General features: G+C 37.2%; 1 protein-coding gene and 1 long non-coding RNA gene across 2 annotated transcripts in view; one reads left to right on the forward strand and one right to left on the reverse strand.

The window, feature by feature from the left end:
* igsf21a (immunoglobin superfamily, member 21a) overlaps positions 1-21,089 on the reverse strand; it is a 268,718-nt gene that overhangs the window by 78,801 nt on the left and 168,828 nt on the right. Inside the window, exon 4 of the mRNA XM_017450972.2 lies at positions 17,458-17,576. Within this exon, the coding sequence (XP_017306461.1) occupies positions 17,458-17,576 (119 nt within the window). The remainder of the gene's footprint in view (positions 1-17,457; positions 17,577-21,089) is intronic.
* Positions 1,962-20,613, forward strand: LOC128628912 (uncharacterized). The gene is made up of 3 exons (XR_008393172.1): positions 1,962-2,147; positions 2,984-3,058; positions 20,296-20,613. It is a non-coding gene; the product is annotated as an uncharacterized LOC128628912 (long non-coding RNA).

Here is a 21,089-nt window from a genome sequence, read left to right on the forward strand (position 1 = left end):
ATTATGGTAAATGATCCAATATTACATATCATTTTCATATTACATATCATCCATGATCCAATATTACATATCATTTTCAATAACAGCTGGAAATTGACAGAGCAACCTTTGGCAATGTGAAGTAGGCGGAGCAAACAACGCATATCGATGTATAGATCTTCCGCTGTAGAAGAAACATGTCCTTGTCAGAAGGTGCTATTTTTCCAGTGATGTGCTAAACCACACTGAGAGAAAGAAGCAAACGTGGGCAAATGAGTTCACTAGCTTTTCTTCAGCTCCAGTCAGACTTCCCCCAGGGAGGAGCTTCTCTTCTGGCAGAATTACAGGAGACTGGCGGGGGGGGTACTGGCAGTGAAGTGAGAAGGCTCACGGGAAGATGAGGGGAAGAGGATGAGGAGACGTAGATAGAGAAAAGGAACCACACAGTGCTGCACTCGAGCTTCTGCCCGAGATAAAAGCCTGAACGGAGTAGAAAACGTCTGAGTGTGTTTTCGCAGAGATGGCACATGGAGAGTTCCAAGGTTTTCACAAGGTGAACGCTTCTTTCAAGATCAGGCCGTGTTTGAAGATGGGACCTGTGAGATGTTTAAAGAGGATGACTTAACTTGGATGACTTAAGTCTTAACCAGTGAAGGTCGCTTCGAAGCAAACCTCAGTGAATGAGCTATCTTATTAACGCCGCATGTCACCTTGCTGAGCTTCTTTACTTTGATGTTTTCATTTTAGTTGTGGATGAAGGTTTAACTACAACGCAAGACATTTACTTTACTTTTAACTGAGATGCTTTTCATTTTCTAGCCAATTTTCCTTCGATTGTTTCGATTAGAGTTAGCCATAAATAGCACCAAAAAAAATAAAATAAATCAACCCCTTGTTTAACTGTCAATCTATGTTCCCTATCCTCTTTAGAGTCATGTCGTTATGAGACACCACTTTTAATTTGAGCCCTGTTTATATTTGGATTGGTTTTCATGTTGCAAAGGAAATATGCACAGTTAGAGAAGTTGATTATGTAGAAATTATGTAGAGATTACATAGAGCTTCCAGATTGTCTGATTCCAATCCACCATTTCATGGCAGGTCCAGACTCCATTTTAAAGCATGCAGAAGCTTGCTATTCTTCAAATGAGAGCTGATATTTAGCTTGGCTAAACACAGATACATTTTCAGACTAATGGCATTATAAATGGGGAAAAAGACCATGTGAAAGCATGGACCACACAAGTGCTGGGACCCTTTGGCCCAAATATATCGATTACACACCCTGGTATGCTTTCACGTCAAACAATAATTTCCAAACTGTGAATTGATTGTCATATTTGTATACAGTATGCAGATTTGCACAATGGTAGGCACTTGGTTCATCCATTTGCTTTCATTGTGGTGAAGAACAGCGCTTTATGGATGGCATGACATCTTGCAGGGATACCCGCAAACAAAGAGGCATTCTTTTTGGATGAGCTTCAAGAAGCCAACGGTACAGGAACTCTGATTGCTTTGGGCCACATCGCACCACCCTGTGTTGCTTCATTTCCTATAACGGCACACTGTTTACCAAGAACTTTCACCAAGCCTTCATGAAAGCAATTGAGTACAGGTACAAAATCAAAACTAAAAAAAAAAAAAAGCAAAATGTTAGGGAGATACCATTAGCACTTAAAGATTCTGCTTCATTTATCAATTGCATTGGATAAAAATATTCACAATTCTTTATTAAATTGATAATAAATAAGTACATGCAAATTAATGCTACAATTATTATAACAATTATCTGCTTTAAATCGTTTTGAAACGAGATCAGGGGTTACAATCACTGAATAAATTATGTGTGATTTCGAAGAACAGACCTCAAGAACAAGATCCTAAATTCATCTCATGACATATTTCTGTCACTCTGCTTTGCGCCTAAGGCTATTTGGTTTTCCCTCATGGCCCCGCCCCTTTCTTTCTGAGCAGTTTTGCCCCGTGGGAGCGTGTCAGGAGCGGGCGTGAATAAACAGCTCCGGTGTTCATGCCGAGAAAATAATGCCAGATCCTCAGCAGGCATGGCATGTTCAGATTTAATGTGATCTGCTAACAGCAGCTCAGTGTGAGAGAGGAAAGATAGCGAGCCGCTACTGCAGCCCTTCTACATTTAAAGTATGAAGGTAAGCGATGCGCAATAAAATCTCATGCCTGACATTACTAAAACATCTCAAATTAGACTTTACAATCCTAGATTTGCCTCATCATAATATCATAAAATTAAAACTATTCCTAAATATTGATTCATCGCAATACTCTGTCATGAGTCATCACTTGAATACAGCAAAAATACTGTACACTTTTCTGTTATCCACCAATTAAAAACGACAGTTGAATCTCACAAACGGACATGAGAATGTGGAATGATTGACAGTTTAGTAGATGATTTGGACTCGCTGATATGAACTGACCACCCTGGAAGCCCCACCTCCTTATCCCCATCTCACATTAGTAATAATCTCGATGTTCTTGCATGAAATATGCGCTAATGCGGCACCCTCACTTTCAGTCAAGGTAATGAATGTTTTGAATTCGTTAACTTAGCTAATAACATAGCTAATACTGGACAAGTATATAAATAGATGACTGTCAGTTAACTATGTTTACTATGGATGACGGGTTTCATCCAGAAGAGGTGAAAAATGGCCCTTTTTTGGCTGAAACGTCTTCCGAAAGGGAAAACAAAACAAACAAAGGAACAAAAAAGATTTGAGCTGCAACATGTTAAATCTTATTGATTGCGGTATGTATCTTTTTCCTAGAATAGGAAAAAAACTAAAGCAGAAAAGCTTATCCCCTCAAGCGCCTGGTGGATACCATAAAACCCTGTATATACGGGCACTAGAGTTTCTACCAGTCATGAATATTTGATGCATTTGTCTATATTCAAGTAATAAAGATATTTTTTACTTGTCACATTTTTGTTTTAAATTTTTGTCTTACTTCTGCTCTGGTTTAGAGACCTCTATGAAACAAATTTGGATTTTTTTTAGGACAACTTGCATATGTTAAACCTCATATCAGGACTTTTCAGGTAATTATGTGTTTGTTTGTTTGCATATTTACTTATTTATGCAGCGAAGGCCAATTTAAGATGCATGCTTATCAAGACTTTTCTTCTGTGCTATTGAATATTTTTATTTGCTCTATTTGGACCTTATTATTATTATTATTATTATTATTATATTATATTATATTATATTTATTTATTTATTTATTTTTTTGAGATTTACATTTTCTTCCTAGAGAGACTCCACCTTCAATCCGTGTCCTACTTTAACACATGAAACGTCTAAAAATGAACTTTTCCCCCTGAATGAGCGATTTTTAATGCATGAGTTCAGGTAAAAAGGCGAAGAAATCCACCTACGCAAACAACGTTTGAATCCGTGCTGCATTACAGATTGTTTAAGTTTAACTCCATCACGATGTCTGAATAAAATTAACTATTTTTATATCAGAACGTTGAAAGGTGTAAGAGTAATTTTCTCTTACTCTTGGTGTGGTGTGACCTTAAAGGTCGGGGAGATGGAGACTGCGTCCTGATTGGTTGACAGCTCATTGGTTTGCACATACAGGGTGGATATGGCGTGGAGAATAGCTGACAGCTCAGAGAATTCACACTTTAATTGTATAAATTACTGCACTTGCTGTTGGACTATATAAAGAGCTGTCAAATCAACATACCAGATGGTGGCAGTTTGAAGAAAAAACAAAACTGGAAGCAAGAATTAAAAGGAACTTGTAGTCTTCCAAAAGAGTTTTTAGAAAGTTAATGCTTGATTATTTCCCGCTCAATGGTCAAACTTGGGCTTCTTTTTCAGCAGCAATTTAATAATTCATCGATTTTCTTTCTCCTAAGTATTCCACTTATTTTTTGAATGAAATTTGGACAAAAATTCAGAAATTGTTGAGATTCTGAGCTGAAACTAAAACCCAGAGGACAGTATATCTTGTACCTTGTATAAATAATCCACAGGATCTCAGTGGTCTTTTGAAGAGAAGTGCAACCGTTCACAGATTTACCACAAGATTAGATGAAGGAAAACAGTCTGAAGGTCCACAGTAACCTTCAAGGATTCATTATGCTAGGCTATGATGAATGTTGTGTATACATTGACCTCATGACAACCTTCCCAAATGCCTGGTGCCAGTGATGCTGTCAGGCTGAAAATACACACCGCATAATTACAAGTGGGCATGTGTAATGGAAACATGTAGACTGGACTGCAGAGGTAAAGATTTATCTCTGTTTACCTGGATTTATCTACTTTTACTCAACGTATTGTTTCTGCTCTGGTATACAAACCTTCGACATGAAACTACGGAGCCCCCCTAGTGAGGGTACAGATTGCAAAACCGAGGGTACGGTTTACACATGACTGTATTTTTTTTTTCTTACATGACACTATGGGGGTTCTGTATGAAACAAATATTTTATTGATTTTTTCTTTTCAAGATTTATCCATTTTATTGATTATATTCTGTTATTTGTTTTCTGGTATACAGAACTCCTAAACTGAAAAACAATTTTACTGACGAATTTGTCTGTTTTGTTTTCTCTTAAATTTACCTAATTTAAAGTTCCAATATATTCTCCTAAAACTATGTCGACATTTAATCTGGATACATTTGAAAATGTGCCTTTTCCTCTATGTTTTGGCCTTCCGTCCACACTGGGACTGCGTTTTTGTCCAGCGAAAACGGAGCTTTTCGAAAACGCTCTACCAAGTGGTTAAATTTGAAAACGGTTTTCGTGTTTAGTGTGAACTGACAAAACAGATATTCAAGAACAATTGCGTATTTTTAGTCATGTGATGTAGTCACGTGACCTATTCAACTCGCAACAAACAAGATGGTGGTTGATGATATACTGCAGTACAACAACTCCACCTCTTCATCTGTCCATTTAAAAAAAAAAAAAAAAAAACTGCTTTTCCTTAACATTGCTGCATCAATTCAAAGACATAGAGGCTAGTCTACTTTAATCCAGATAAATTTGAAAATGCATCCTTTTCTCTACATTTTGGCCTTTTGTCCACCCTGAAACAGCGTCTTTGTCCAGGAAAAAGTGAGCGTTTTGAAAGCGCTTTCCCAAATGGATAAATATGAAAACACTGTTCTCGCGTTGTACTGTGAACTGTGAAAATGGCAAAGCAATGATGTATTTTTAATCATGTGACGCAGTCATGTGACCCACTCAACTCAAAACAAGACGGTGTACGATGTTGTACTGCAGTTGCTGTGCCTGCTATCCAGTTTGATAGCTTTGTTAAAAATGAATGTCACTTTGTACAACCTTCAGATTCACTTTCAAATAAACACCAGATTGGAAAGGACTCGGGTCAAAATTACTTACATTTTTACGCGTTTAAGCATGAGGAAAACATTTGAAAATGCCAGTGTAGACTGAGAGTGTTTTAAAACGAAAATGCAGTTTTCAAATCTATTCAGATAAATGTGGATGTTTGTTGTTGTTTAACTTTCAATAAAGCTTCTCAATAACTGTCTTGAGAATAGCAAAAGCTGACTGAAAGTTATGGAATTTTGAGGTCATTTTTTTTGACTCGGACCTCAAATCTGATCATCAAATAAACTCTTATTATAAGTAGCAAATCTTTTCATAACAAGATAAAGTAAATTCAACTACTGTAAAGATTATTGTAATGCCTTATACTACTGTATATAGGTGATAACTCTTAAATCTTTGGACTTAATGATAATAGAATGCTTACTGAAATAAAGGGATCACGCTGCCCCTTGTTTAGCCTCCTTCCAATGGTTCCTGATCCATTACAGGATTCAGTTTAAGATTCTTTCAGTCATTTTTTATTTTATTTTACATTTAAGGCATTTGGCAGACATCCTTAACCAGAGCGACTTACATTTATCTCATTTATACAACTGAGCAGTTGAGGGTTAAAGGGCTTGCTCAAGGGCCCAACAGTGGCAGCTTGGAAGTGTTGGGATTTGAATTCACAACCTTCCAATCAGCAGGCCAAAGTCTTAACATGGTTTTAAAGCCTTGCATGGCTTTGTGCCTCCCTAAATCATGGATAGAGAGTATTTGGAGGCATCTGAGACCTTGAGGTCTGCCCCATGGTCCTGCTTGAAACTCAAGGGTGACTATGCCTTTGAAGTTACTTCCCTGAGCTTCTTCTGAGTGTCTTCTGTTTACTGGACATTAGGTCTGTTCACATTGTTGCAGTTTTTAAATCAGTCATTGATTCATCTTCATTAAGCACTTGATGTAAAACTTCACAAATAGCAAGTTAAAGCAAAGACAAATCTATAATTATACACCAGTATATTCATTCATTCATTCAGTCCATCATTTATCTTCAGTGCAATAGACAATAGACACAATGGGCCATTGTGTCTATTTTTATGTTGTTATTGCAGATGCATGTATAATGCTTTGAAATGTTCTTGGTGCTTGTTTTGTTTATTAATAGTGCTTTAATGTTAATTTTGCTTATTAAATCAGCTGTTGAGTGGAATTCTTAAATTATTTTATAAACCCTCAATAGCAAATTAAGAGCAAAAAAAGTGATATCAGTCACTTTGACTGTTAGTACCAGAGAGGTTGGTTTCAGAAACTGAAGATCTGGAGATTTTGAAGACAGAAGGATATGAAAATCATCAAGTGAGCAGCAGTTCTGTAGATATATATGCCTTGTTGATAGAAGAGTTCAGAAAATAGAAAATGGCCAGAGCTGAGAGGAAGGTTGCAGTAACTCAAATAACCACTCTTTACAACCATGGTGAGCAGAAAAGCATCTCAAAAGACAGAACCTTGAGGTAAATGGACTAAAACAGCAGAAGACCCCATCAGGTTACATCTCGTCAGCAACAAACAGGAATTTGAGGCTACAGTGGGCACAGATCCACCGAAACTGGTCAGTTAAAGATTGGAAAAACATTGCATGGTCTTTTTCCAATTGTATAATAATTACAATAATATCAATATAACAATTTTATAATAATTATAAGGCTAGGATTTTAATTAAAGGTTATATTTTACTTGATAATTGTCAAGCCATGTTAAAATTAAGCAGTGCAACAAATTACATATAACCAAATGAAAATAACTGACAATAAAACCATCCATGGTTTCTCTCTCTCTCGCTCTCTCTCTCTCTCTCTCTCTCTCTCTCTCTCTCTCTCTCTCTCTCTCTCTCTCACACACACAAGAAAGCATGCATATACACTTGAGGCACCTTTCCATGAAAAACTACCAGGCTCATGGCTGTTTTTATTACTCAGTGATAAACCATGGGGAAATTTTTAAAAGGATGAATGGTTTCTAAAGGTGAAGAGGTTCTGGTACTGAATAGCGCTTCTTGTAGTTCTATCAAGTGTGTGATTCTATGGACTCCATAACAAAATATAGTTCTTTTAGTCCTGTAAATCTTTAGGTGCTTAAACTAAACATGTACTTTAATTACTTACAGTAATAATGCAGAATCTGGATGTAGTAGACTTGTGTATGTGAGACTGTTGGTGATGATTTAGTCTGAAATTAAATCAATTAGCTAATACACTGCTGTGAGGAAAAATCGTGAATTGTGAGTTAAAACTCGTTTTGATGAAGGACATTTTCACTTTGCTGTGTCTTTGTGGAGACGGCCGGGGGTCCAGCAATCAAGGATTAAACAGGAATCTATTTGCTAGTAAAAGCCAAAAACTAACTCAGGTTCTCCTCAGTATACAGTAATCATGACTATTACATCAAGCTGTGGTCCTTGATGACAAAGCTGCACTACCTATAATTGTCTCAACTTCTTCATCCACCCAGAAATCCTAGTTTCATTATTGCAGTTTGGTTGATTCTATGGGTTTTTTAGTTTAAAATTTAATTATAATACGGGATGATTCCAATAAAATCTTGGCTCAGAACTTATAACGGGCTGTTCAATAATGTGTTCTCCATACCAGATTATAAAATAAAGATGTCATGTCACAGCAAACCAGTGACTACCTTTCCCATCCTGCACTGTGGCCTACAAACATGGCCGCCATGATCTGTCATGTCACAGCAAACCAGTAGGCCGCAGTGCAGGATGGGAAAGGTAGGCACTGGTTTGCTGTGACATGACAGAAGATCCTCTGATGATAGCGATAAGAGACAACGACGAGACCGTCTGCATGGGATTCAATTAAAATGGGGTCTTGGGGTCATTTCTTATTTTACAGGTGCAACTCTGTGACTTTGTTTCTGTGCTTTATTTATGTCAATGCTTTTCTCTGTCCATCTCTGAGAAAATTACAAGCCAAATTACTGTTTTTCGCCAAACTCGTCTGATCATTTTTTCCCTCGTCTGGATACGCATATCCGCACACATCACTGACCCACCCCTGATATTAATAATTTCTCGAATCGCAGAATTAAAAATGGATGCTTCTTGTATATTTTGTGATTATTGTTTTTCAAACTGTTTTTGGAACTTTGGTTTGCCCCAAACTGAAATACGAGCCACTACTCCAGTGCCTCTTCGACCGCCACGTTGTGAATGGAGCATAATCATGTGACCATGTGACGTAAACATCCAAGTTCATAGAAAATACAGCCTCTCTGAAACTCACTCCTCCTGTTGTCATTTTATAGCTGTCCGGATATGAGATTTTTTTTAAGAGATGTTTAAAAACTTGTATTACTGATGTCCCTGATCAGATTAGGGCTAATGTTCTCCTTTATGTCATCAATCAGTGAAATCCTCTGCATTAAATCCAGATGTATCCACAAGCAATTTTTTTTTTCTCCCCAATTTGGTTTTGCCAATTCACACCCAGGCTTGTGCTGGAAATGTTGTATAAACTGAAACAAACCCCTGGTATAATATCAGTAATGTTATGTCTAGAGAAAACACATTTTACAAGGTGAATAAGAGCCATTCATAGCAGGTTAAAAGAGGACACCATGAAATGTCCGTTCGTCAAAGTTATCTTCAGGTAATAAGGATATTTTTTTCTGTCCATTCACATGTGTAGTAGCTGTGTAGCTCATGGAGTTTACCGTAATTTGATGCCATCCTTCTATTGGTGGCTTTTTAACGAGTGTCATAGCAGCAGTCACACTCAAAGATTTCTCACACTGCCAAAACTTTTATCAGCTCTATATGGTTGCAGTTTAGTCGACTTTTGTTTGCGACAGCATAACCAGGATTAAAACTTTACAGAGTAAACCCAGCTTAACTCACAAAATACAGCTCCCGAACGTCACTTTACCAAATCTTCTCAAATCTTCACCCATTTGTATGTGGACTGCATACAAGGAAAAGCCCCCAAACCCACTTTAGAATTTAGTCTTGGATCCTGGATGCCTTGAGGCTGTTAAGATGATGGTGGTTTAAGCTCTATTGCGGCATGAATTCTGCTACATCTATGCTAGGAGGTTAAGAGTTAGACCTTCAATCCAAGAGATGCATCTTTCAGGTTAATGACCTGAAACAAATGTCTAGAAATAACCAAAATCAGTCTCCTGGTGACACACAAAAAAAGTTCTACACAAATAACCTGGATATGCTAGACATTACTGGAAATGATTCGAAGGCTTTGCCAAATATCAAGTGTGGGGTGCTAATACTTTTGAAAACAATGCTTTATGGGAAATAACTGCCCTACTTAAGAAAACTTTAGACTTTACAGTGAGGTAGACGTTCAAATATCACCCCTTTCATGTACTGTATTATTAAACTGATACATTCAGTATTGTTAGTATAATTAAGCAACCTGGTTAAGAGAATGCTATTTTTTTTAACGTGCAACTGTTAAAATCGCCCAGATTATGGAATACAGTTTTACCAGAAATGTCAACACTGATTTTACCCACTATTAGTTTTTCACGTCTTATTTACTTTACTTCCAGAGCCAACATTCAATTGAGATACATCTATAAGCAATTTTTGCCCAAAGCATTAACTCGCTTAAGCAAATGACTGCACCAGTTAATTTAGCCTCGTCTTGGTTTTCAGTACAAATCCTCCTGGGCATGATGACTAAAAAGTCAGTATCATTATAACCAATTTTTTTCCCCCAACCTAATTCCAGATAACTCTTAGATAATCCACATTCATGCTTTATCCAACTTCCCAACAGCTCTAGTGGGAACTGCTTGGAAAAGAGCAAAAACATGGGGGTCAAAGAGGACTGGATTAGGAAATGCTGGCCTAAATGCTGGAAAGAAAGCCAATCCCAGGTCTATCTACTATCTGGCCTAATCATTCTTTTGAGAATTATCACTGTGGATAAAACTGCTTTGCCGATTGATGTAATGTTGCTTATGAGATAATGGGATTGCCACAGTTATCCATTTATAGTTACATTTAGTGTTGTTGAATGTCCATGTGACAAGTGCACAAAAGAAGAAGACAAAAAAATGCAACTTCCTGTCACCGAATAACCTCTAAACGCAACATATTTCACAAAGAGCAAAAACCTCTGAATGTTTCACAGCACTGACACTGGAGACTCCTTACATAAATGTTAAATAAACATGTCCTCGAAGAAAACCTCATATCAACCCCATATCGAAAGTTATGTTTTTCTTTGTTTTAAAAACTTTAAAGTCTTAGATTATATGGAGTGTAATATTCGCTACACAGGTCCCTGAGTGTGAGCTGTTTCCATAGAAACAATAATGTATTAGAACGGGTGCATTAATATAAACCTGTTAGGAGTAAGTTATATGTTTGTTATACTGTAGGTGATGCGTTATTTAACAACAGTAATACACAAATAAATAGAAGTACTTACTATGCTTTCCCTGGCTGTTTCTAAAGTTCTAAATCAATTCAAAGGCATAGCAAAAGTTTCTAACATGGGTGAAGGACAATAGCAGGAAGTGAAAAGAATTTAAAGATTAAGTCTTTGAAGAGCGAATAATTGAATAATTGGCAGCGACTCATTAAAATGATAATTCTTATTTATGAAGCTCCTTTGAAAAAATTGAAACACTCACTACATGGCTTCGTACTAATTAACAATTTTTTTTTCACTCGTTTTCCTTCTTTTGTGCTCGTCTCGTTTTACCCTCCCCTCCTCTTTACTCAGGCGAACCTGGCACGCTAATAGGTTATGAATAATTCTGTTTCAGCTTAGACGGCAATTAGCTGCAATGCAAAATGACATTCTTCATCGTCCATATTGGGAAAGGGGATTTAAGGGTCAGTGGAGATCAACTGCATACTCCCCATGGCCTAATGACACACACACACACACACACACCTTCCTGTGGTTTCTGAAAGATTAGATGATAGACTGTGTGAACGCATATTCAGTGATGCAGTGGAGTCTATTAGCATGAATGAAAAATGCGTTCACTTCTCCGATATTATTAATTTATGTAAGGGATAGTCCTCTATAAGTGGTTAAAAGGCCAGGTGTGGACTTTTTCCTTCTCATTTATGACTCCACTTTAGATAGTAACATCAAACTACAATATTTCCACTTAATAAGTGCACCAGTTTATGGTCTAACACTAGAAAAGGAAACTAAGTATTAAGGAACAAACAGATTTCCAGACTTACAGCCTTCATAACACATTCATAAGCATTGCATACATAAGAAATAGCAAGAAAACATTCTAGAGTATTTTCATGTAGAAATGTCAAGAAGTGTCAAGAAGTGTTTAATTCCTCTTATCCCACAAAGATTAAAATTTTTAATTAATTATTGTAGGACATGTTGTGCTTTTGTAACCATTTTATACTTATGTTTATAGTTATGTCGTTGAACATCCACGATACAATTTATCACTTGCATTACAGCAGCTATAAATATTGGTTATCGCACAAAAACATTAAAAAATTATATTAGTAGCTATTCCATCACTAGCTTGAAGTTAACAAGGTTTTGTTTGAAATAATTTGAAAATCAGAAACATTATCCCATTAGTGCTTCATAACAGTGTGTGTACACTGATAAACACAAACTTAAATGCTTTAGTATAAAGAAATAATTCATTTACTTCATATATGGGCTTCTTAAACGATTTCATTTGTTTTGAAACGATGTTTCGTAATAGTTTTTTTTTTTTTTTTTTATGCATATGGACTCAGTGAAGAAGATACAGTAAATGCACGTCCCAAAAAGAGAAAATGGTGGTGAATAATTCTTAAAAGATGTCTTAAAGCTTTTTATACCACAATGCAGTTGAGCAACAGGTTTACGTTAATGTGCTTCTTTTAATACGCTATTGTTTTTATGGGAACAGCTCATACACAGGGACTTGTATAGGACATAATCTAAGACTACTAATAAATGGATATTAAAAAGTCATTTTTTTTGCTTTGTTGGTAAATAAGAGAAGCTGTGTTTTTTGAGCAAGAGAGAACAATTGTTTATCGTTGCTATGGAGTAAGTGATAACTTTGTTTGCAGATGTTACATCACAATAACATTTATTCTGACTATACACTGTTAAAAAGCACATTGTTCATTAATAAATGAAACATTTTAATGATTGGCAAATTGCTATGTGGTATAAGCAGAATAACATCATACGCTTCCAGCACACCAGCTATGTGTATTTACACAGCACAGTCTGTTGTGTGTCATTTATAGCACGAATGTGTTGTTAATCAAAAGACAAACTAATAACATCATAGTGGGATAAGAAACTAAAATTGCAACTTTTTACCCTGCAACTACAAGTTAATATTTCAGCTGCTATGGAATTACAATTTGTGCCAAAAGTATTGAACATAACTTTTCAAGAAATGAAAAAAAATATACAATGAATATACACTCTGAAACTAAAAACAATGAACTCAGTGGCAAAAATGTAACATGATTTACAAATAAACAACATTCTTTGTTAACGGCTGTCTAAGCTTCCTTTTCACTAGTCACTTGTTTATACTTTCAAACTATTCGTTTACACTCCGCAAGTGTATATTTGCCATTCAGGCATAAACCTCTTATATGGGCGTGGCTTAACAGCAATTAACTGATTTGGATCAACAGCCCAGGAAATAGAGATGCTCCTGCGAGCTCATCTTGAGAAAATAGTCATATGAGACTACCTAAACCTCAAATAATAATTATGAACTAATGTAGTTCTCTACTTTCAGGTCAGGAAGCTGTCAGTCTAAATCTCACTAGCCAATGAGAGTAAATCATTGTTAAGCCCTGCCCACACGAGGGGTTTGTGCCAAAATGGCGAATGTAAACTTGCTGAACATAAATGATAACTTTGAAAGCGGAAATGAAAATTCATTCATAAACAATGGTTAATGAAAAGGAAGCTTAGAAAACTGTTAACAAAGAATGCTGTTTATTTGTAAACAATGTTACATTTTTGCCACTGAGTTCACTGTTTTTATTTCCAGTGTTTTTCTTCTTTCTCATTGCATATTTTGTTCTTTTCTTGAAAAGTTACGTTCAATACTTTTAGCACAATTTTAATTCCATAAATTGCTAGATGAAAAAAGTCCCATGAGAGATAACTCAGAGAAATTGTGAGAATAAATTTTGCAGTTGTGTATCACTCATCATTACAAGATTTAAAAAAGTTAAAGTCACAATTGAGTGATAATTTGAAATAGTGAGAAAAAATTCTCAGTTGTGTTACTATAACCCAGAATTAAATATAAAAAAGTAAAAGCTGTACCTGATCTGGCCAGAATTTCGAGTCAGGCAACATACAACATAAATCAATATCTTGATATTATGATACAATTTTCTGAGATATCACAGATATTGGGTTTACTTTTAAAACAGTTGAAAACTAAATAATTCTTGGCCAAAGCCGAAACCGAATGTAATGAAATACTTGGCCGAAGGCCAAATACCTAACAGGTTTATTCGCGTTTTTTTTTTTTTTTCATTCCAGCAGGCATAGGCTACCAATAAGGCACAATATAACTTTAAATAAATAAATGAGTGAAATAAAAATATTTTTATGTGGTCATCTTTGAGCCCCCCTTGAATAGCCTTTGTTAGGCCTATAACTGACTGCTGAAAGAATGTAACACTCTGTAGCCTACAACAAAAAAGTGCATTAAAAAATACAGTGACAAGAGTGCAAAAAATGCTTCTATTCGGTTCTATACGGCTGATTATATTGGGGATATATACCGCTCGCGTCCCTGTACACCCCGCGGAGTATTATAGTAGATATAGTATAGTTAGATATGTTGTTAATGTTATGTTCCTTGATAGATTTAGTTAGTTTAAACTATAGATTAGTTCATTTAGTCCCCGCTGGTTTTTCCGCTCCCAGTCCATAGTACTAGTTCATGTTTCTTGTTTTGTGTTGTGACCCTGTTTTCTGTGACCGCGACTTTGATTCCTGCTTTGCCCCGTTTATGCCTGTTTGCCGATTGCCCGACCCTTTGCCTGTCTTGACTACATTTTTTGGATTACGATGTGGATTTGTCTATCTTCCCTTAAATAAATATGTGTTTACCTGCTTCCGTACTCTACTCCCTTACGTCTTGCGATGTGACAGAATACTCCGGAACAGAAACAAAACAAACGCACGTGTCCACAGTAAACATCCGAAGAGCATGTAGCTCGTGCACGTGGCTTGCGCATGTGCGTGCCCCCTCATCGAGGTCGTGACATTCGCGCGTCTCACTCTGGTTGCTAGGCTATCCGGTCGCGTCATCAAACACGTCATTATTTGGTCAAATTTATTCAGCCTTTTCACTTATTCGGCCAAACACCGAAAATGCTTTTTTCGCTATTTTCGGCCGAATAATTTCGGTTGCTGAACATTCGGTGCATCCCTAAAATATATATATATATATATATAGCACAACCAGTACTTGACTGGCAATATATTTTCTATTGTATATTTTATTTTCTGTGAAAACTGTAACTTTTGTAAAAAAAAAAAAAACCCAAAACAAAACAAAAAAAAACAGCTAAATGCACCACAGTTATTTGTGTAGGTGAACTGAAAAATGTAGCATGTTTTTTTTTCTTCTGAAGTGCCACTACATTTTTAAATGGGGGGAGGGAGTGTCTGAGACTGGCTGACATAAACAGGCAGGTTGTTTCCCTCACGAGGGACCGATCTGGCATGTCAAACTAGCAGCACAATTCACTTTCTTCCTATCAAGGGATTGCAATAATCCTTGTGCAAATGAGGTCTGTTCTGAGGTAAAAAAAAAAAAAAGTAATAAAAAAAAAAGTTAGGGCAAAGTCAACAACGGTATGGTATTCTAAGCCTCCTGCTGTACTGCGAGCTATAAACAACCTAGTGCAGGAACAAGTGCTCAAAACAGAAGATGAGCTTTCAATATTTGCCTATTTGGGACAATATATATATATATATATATATATATATATATATATATATATATATATATATATATATAAGAAAGAAGTTACTTCTGGTCCTTAAATAAATTTTGTAATAAAATATTTTAATAACAGTTCATATGATTTTATTTGAACTATATTTAATTTGCCATTTCATAAATAGTGCATAGCGAAGTTAAGAATGCGATATGAGATATGCTGTACCACTGAGAGTCTCAGTTTCCTCTGAATCATTACAGAGAGCTTAGAAAAGCAAACAGTACAGGCTTTCTTTCAAAATCCAAAGAATCCCAATGCAAAATAAAAAATTCAGTTTGAGAGAGTTTTTTTTAAATGAAATAAAAACCAAATAAAAAGTTGTGCCACTGATTACTCCAAAAAATAAGAAAAGCTCTATTCACAAATACAGCTCATTCACAAGGACTTGACATTCATCCTTTCATCCATCCATGCTCTCCTATTCTGTACCGCTTATCCTACACAGGGCCGTGGGTAGCCTGGAGCCTATCCCAGGGAACTCGGGGCACGAGGAGGGGGACACCCTGGATGAGGTGTCAACCCATAGCAGGGTACAATCTCTCTCTCTCTCTCTCTCACACACACACACACACACACACACACACACACACACACACACACACACACACACACACTATGAACAATTTGGACATGCCAATCAGTATACCATGCATGTCTTTAGATTGGGGCGGAAACTAGAGTACCCAGAGGAAACCCTCAAAACACGGAGAGAACATGCAAACTCCACGCACACAAGTGCAAGGCAAACGTGCTATCCACTAAAGCCAGTGTGCACTCCTGATGCCCAAATCTTTTAAATGTAACAAGTGAGGTTTTATGTAAGGAGACATTTACTGAAAATTTATACGAGGAGTGTTACATAAAAAAAAAAAATCTCTCAATTACAAGATAAAAAAATGCCACAAGTGAGTGAAAAAAACTTGCAATATCTAGTTAAAAAGTCACACTTATGAAATATTAATTCGCAATGACAAGATTAAGAAAACATGCAACAGTGATATAAACTCGCAATTACGAGCAAAAAGTCATAGTTGCATGAAAATACCTCGCAATTATAAGCTCAAAATGTAAGTCACAATATTGATATTAGTGACTTGCAACTGCAAGAAAAAAAGTCAGTTTCCTGAAAAGAACTCATAATTATGAGACAATAATAAAAGTCACAGTTGAATAATATTAACTTGCAATTTCCAGAAGAAAAAAAAAATTTGCAATTGTGAAATATTTGCGAGATTCAGTTGCAATTGTGTGATGTTAACTTTGCAATTACAAGATAAATAAAAGGTCACGGTTGTGAGAAATAAACTCATAATTACCAGATTAAAAGAAACGAGTGATATTTACTCACATTTGGGAGTGATGTGTAGTGATGCAACGGCACCATTTTATCTAGCGATTACGAAATTAAAAATAAAAAAAGGAAATGTTACAATAGAGCGATAATTTGCAATTGCGAGAAAATAAATACGCACAATTGCGAGATGTTCCCATGGCACTGAAGGTGCACTTCTGAATTTGTGCAATGTGAATTTGTGAGAGTGTATAAACGCAGGATGACAAACGCTGCTGAGGATTAGCGGAAGTGTAGGCACTCAACTACACACACACACACACACACACACACACACACACACACACACACCTCGGCATGCTCAAAGGCTGTTATCACAACCAGGCAGCTCCACTAATAGCATTCTTACTGCGCAAATGTCATTACGCACACAAACTCTTCCTCTCTCACGTCTTCATATTACTAATTATTGCCAGAAGATGAAGCACTTTTGCTAACCACAGGATGGAGGCTAGCCGAAAGAGCTTACGTTAGAAAAAAAAACCTGCTAAAAGTTCTAGCTAGCATCATGAACCAAAGCCTGTAATGATCTTATTATGCGCATATCAGGCATCATTTCCTCTCGACATCATTTCCTCATTTCTCTTTTCAAAACAGAGAGTAATAGAGTGCTGATGCTGGATATCCAAACCGCCACAAAACCACCGGACATGGTTAATAGAATGAGATGGAAAAAGAAAAACCTCACCGGAGTCGATCAGCAGGAAAGAAAATCAATAGGTGGAAAAAAGAGAGAGAGAGAGAGAGGGAGAAAACCTTTAGCTGTGTACTCACACATGACCGTGAGAAAGACATTCCCTGATGCCAGGACCACTTTTTCCCGGGTGGCCCGATCGTAGATGCCCACGTGGCATTCGTAAGGCCCGTTGTCTGAAATTCGGACTTCTGGGAGCCTAAAGGAAAAGCAGGAGAGGGATCAGATATTAGGATCGTGATCATAATGATCATAATCATAATACAGGATAAAATGACAACATCAAATCACCGCATTGTGTATTCTCGATATTTTCCATAACGTTAACCTAGCAAAGAGCAGCATAACTAAATCAAAGGTGGAGGGGTGGAGTCACAATGAATACATTACAAAGAGGTGTGGTTAGGTGTATCGCTACAATTTCCAATCAAATCCGCTCTTTACATTTTCTTTAAAACCGTAAAAGGTCCTGATTTCCACAAAACCTACTTTCACAGAAATGTTATTAAATGTTGAAGAACCACAATAAAACCTGCTAGCCGTGAGCAAGACTAGCTGCTTATGCCCCCTTAGTTTGATAGGCAGCCTGAAAATAGCTAGACTTGGTGCACGAACGTCGTAATCCGTTTGTTAAAATAAGTAACCTTTCTAAAACTCCAGCAACATTATTTTTTGTTTTATTCCACCAGAAAAAACCAACAGGTTTCTGTAGAGTCTTGTTAGGCTAATATAACGTGTTAGCTAGCGACATGTAAGAAGTAGCCTATAATCACAGTTTTTATTAAATGCAGTGTAATGAGTGTGCTCACAATGTGCCTGTAAATGTTTTGCGTAAGCCAAACCGAACAAAAAAATTTCTGCTTGATTACAAAAGTTTTTGAAATGCTGATTTTCTACATACTCGCAAAAGTGCAAAGTGCATTCCCGACTCAGCTGATTTGCATTTAGTGACACCCACAAAACTCCACAGAAGTGCACAGGCAGCTGGGAACATGAAATGAACCATGAGGCTAAAGGCTGAAAGACAGAAGATAGAGCTATTTAACCCTCTACAGCATGACATTCTCGCTGTGGTTGCTGGGACTACGGTTGCTGCGATGGCCCTGGGACTGCAACTACCACATGCAGTTTTACACTCAAGTCTCCTTTAGTGAACAGTGGACTACTTCAACAAAACAGACTTCATATTAAACCATAATGAACTTCCCTTTACTTTCACAATATCCGTCGTTACCCAGATGAGTACGGGTTCCCTTCTGAGTCTGGTTCCTCTCAAGGTTTCTTCCTCATATCATCTTAGGGAGTTTTTCCTCACCACCCACTCGTTCAATAGGGATAAATTCACACGCTTAAAATCTGTATCCTGTGTTTATATGTTTCTGTAAAGCTGCTTTGAGACAATGTCCATTGTTAAAAGCGCTATACAAAAACACAATAAAATTGAATTTAATTATTACCTTTACATGTTTTAGTGTTTTTGTCAATTTTTAATATTTGAATGAGTTGGGGGGGGGGGGGGGGGGGGTAAGCTTGTAAATTGTTGCTGTATGGCAACAATGTGCAATAGTGGAAAGTATCAATATAGTCAAAAATAACACAAAATGTATGAGATAGGATTTTCAATTACTGCATTTTTCAGATCATAAATTTCAGAGTCTTCCTGACACCTAGTAAGCATGTAAACATTATATCAGTGGGGCAGTGGTGGCTCAGTGGTTAAAGGCTCTGGGTTACAGCTCAGAATGTCAGGAGTTCAAACCCCAGCACTTCCAAGCTACCCCTGTTGGGACCTTAGGCAAGGCCGTTAACCCTTAATTACTCAGTTGTATAAATGAGATAAATAGCTAGTATAAGGACACCAGGATAAGGACATCAGCTAAATGCTGTTAATGTAATTAAAAAACAAACAAACAAACAAAAAATACTTTAAACTCGACAGTATAAACCAGATATAAAAGTGCAGTAATGCAAATGATATAATCCAAAGTCGATCAAGTCGAGGTTTATGTTAATTAGTCTTCTTATGCATACATTTCCACACACTCGGTAGCATGAGTAGGATATGAAGGTTTTTCCGAATTTACAGGTTTTTCCTGAATACGAAATTTCTTATATACATGCTCGTACGAACGATTTACGAACTTATCCGCTCATATACAGCTTGATAAATGAGGCCTATTATTGATAAATGTGCCATATTGCTATATCACTGAAATTGCTGTCATGTTTTCGTCAACTAGACCGGGACTAAATACTATTAGTCAGATTTAACAGGAAGAAACAAAGAGCCAGGGTGCTGGAGATCATTACTTGAGAACGTCTTGCTCTCTGCACGTTTGTCTCTCTTTCCATCTCCTCCTTACAGCTGAGAAAAATGAGATGTTTATTAGCCACATTTTGCACCTTCCTGTCTGGGTTCTATTTTCGTCCTCCTTTCACTTGAGCCTCCCTCCCCTTCCCTCTGTCTCTGTCTTCCTCGGTACGTTCCTGACGGCCCTCGCGGGTGTTCTTTCGGCGCGGCTCGACAAAGTCCGTCTGCATTTAACCTTTTAAACAAGTGGAAAAACAGCTTGTCTGATGAAGCTCATCAATGTAGAATGAGACTGGTGTGCAATCTCTTTCTCTCTCCCTCTCTCTCTCTCTCTGTCTGTCGTTCTCTCTTTCTGTCTGGACGCCGCTTTTATGTTAAAAAAAAAACAACAACACCCTCCTGCCGCTTTTCCTCTCACTAACTCACGCTAACTCGCTTTCTCTTGATGCCGAGCAGCGCTGTCAGACTTAATTGCGGTGTATATGCTGCCACGACAGCAGCAACAAAGTGAGGAATAGAAATAGATCCACTCTGAGGGTTTCGCATTGCAGATGTCTACAATTTCAGCCGTGGCTAATGATAGTTTTTTTTCCCTTTTCTTTTCCAGGGCCGCTTGACATGCCGTGATTATGATGATTTGATGAGGGGCTTGGCACAGGCACGAGCATTAGCATTGCCCTCACTTTGCTCTGATACAGTACTTCTCTGGTTCTCTGATTACCTCTTTCTGCTTTGTGGGAAGTGAATGATGTCCACCTCGCTTTAAAAAAAAAAAAATTATCTCCCTTTTCTTCTCTTACTCACCGCTTCGATTTTTCCTCAGCCTTGTCCACACTATCATGACTGTTTTAAAACCGAGACAGAGAGAAGCATCAAGATGGTTGAGGATAAAGTTCAGTCGTGCCAGGTCTCTTAAAAACCTACCTACTGCTACACAACAGATATTTTAATCAGAGACCATTAGCGCAAAGTCATGCTGAGGCCAATGATGAATCAGCCATTTTGAAGAAGAGGTGGTGGTGGTGGTGGTGGTGGTGGTGGTGGGGGGGGGGGGGGGGGGGGGGGTGATGTATATAATTACATGGAGTACAATACCCATCTGAAGCCTTTCCTTATAACAGTGTGAAACATGGACCTTTACCAGAGGCCAAAAAATGGGATTTCTACCCATTTTGGGGGTGCACAAATAAATTCAGCATTGAATTTATCCCTGATTTATTTCAGTAGTGTTTAATGGCTCAAATAAAAGTATTGTAGACACTCAGGGATTTAAGAATTTAGAGTATTTCATAGTTACTCTTTTTTTTTACCTAGCGTACTAGGTTTAGATGTTATAATTTGATTGGAGCAGTTATATACAGTATACAGTGTTTGACTAGCAACCAAACTTTAGTTGTGCTG

The sequence above is a fragment of the Ictalurus punctatus genome, chromosome 21, assembly GCF_001660625.3.
Source record: "Ictalurus punctatus breed USDA103 chromosome 21, Coco_2.0, whole genome shotgun sequence".
In the NCBI taxonomy this organism is placed as follows: domain Eukaryota; kingdom Metazoa; phylum Chordata; class Actinopteri; order Siluriformes; family Ictaluridae; genus Ictalurus; species Ictalurus punctatus.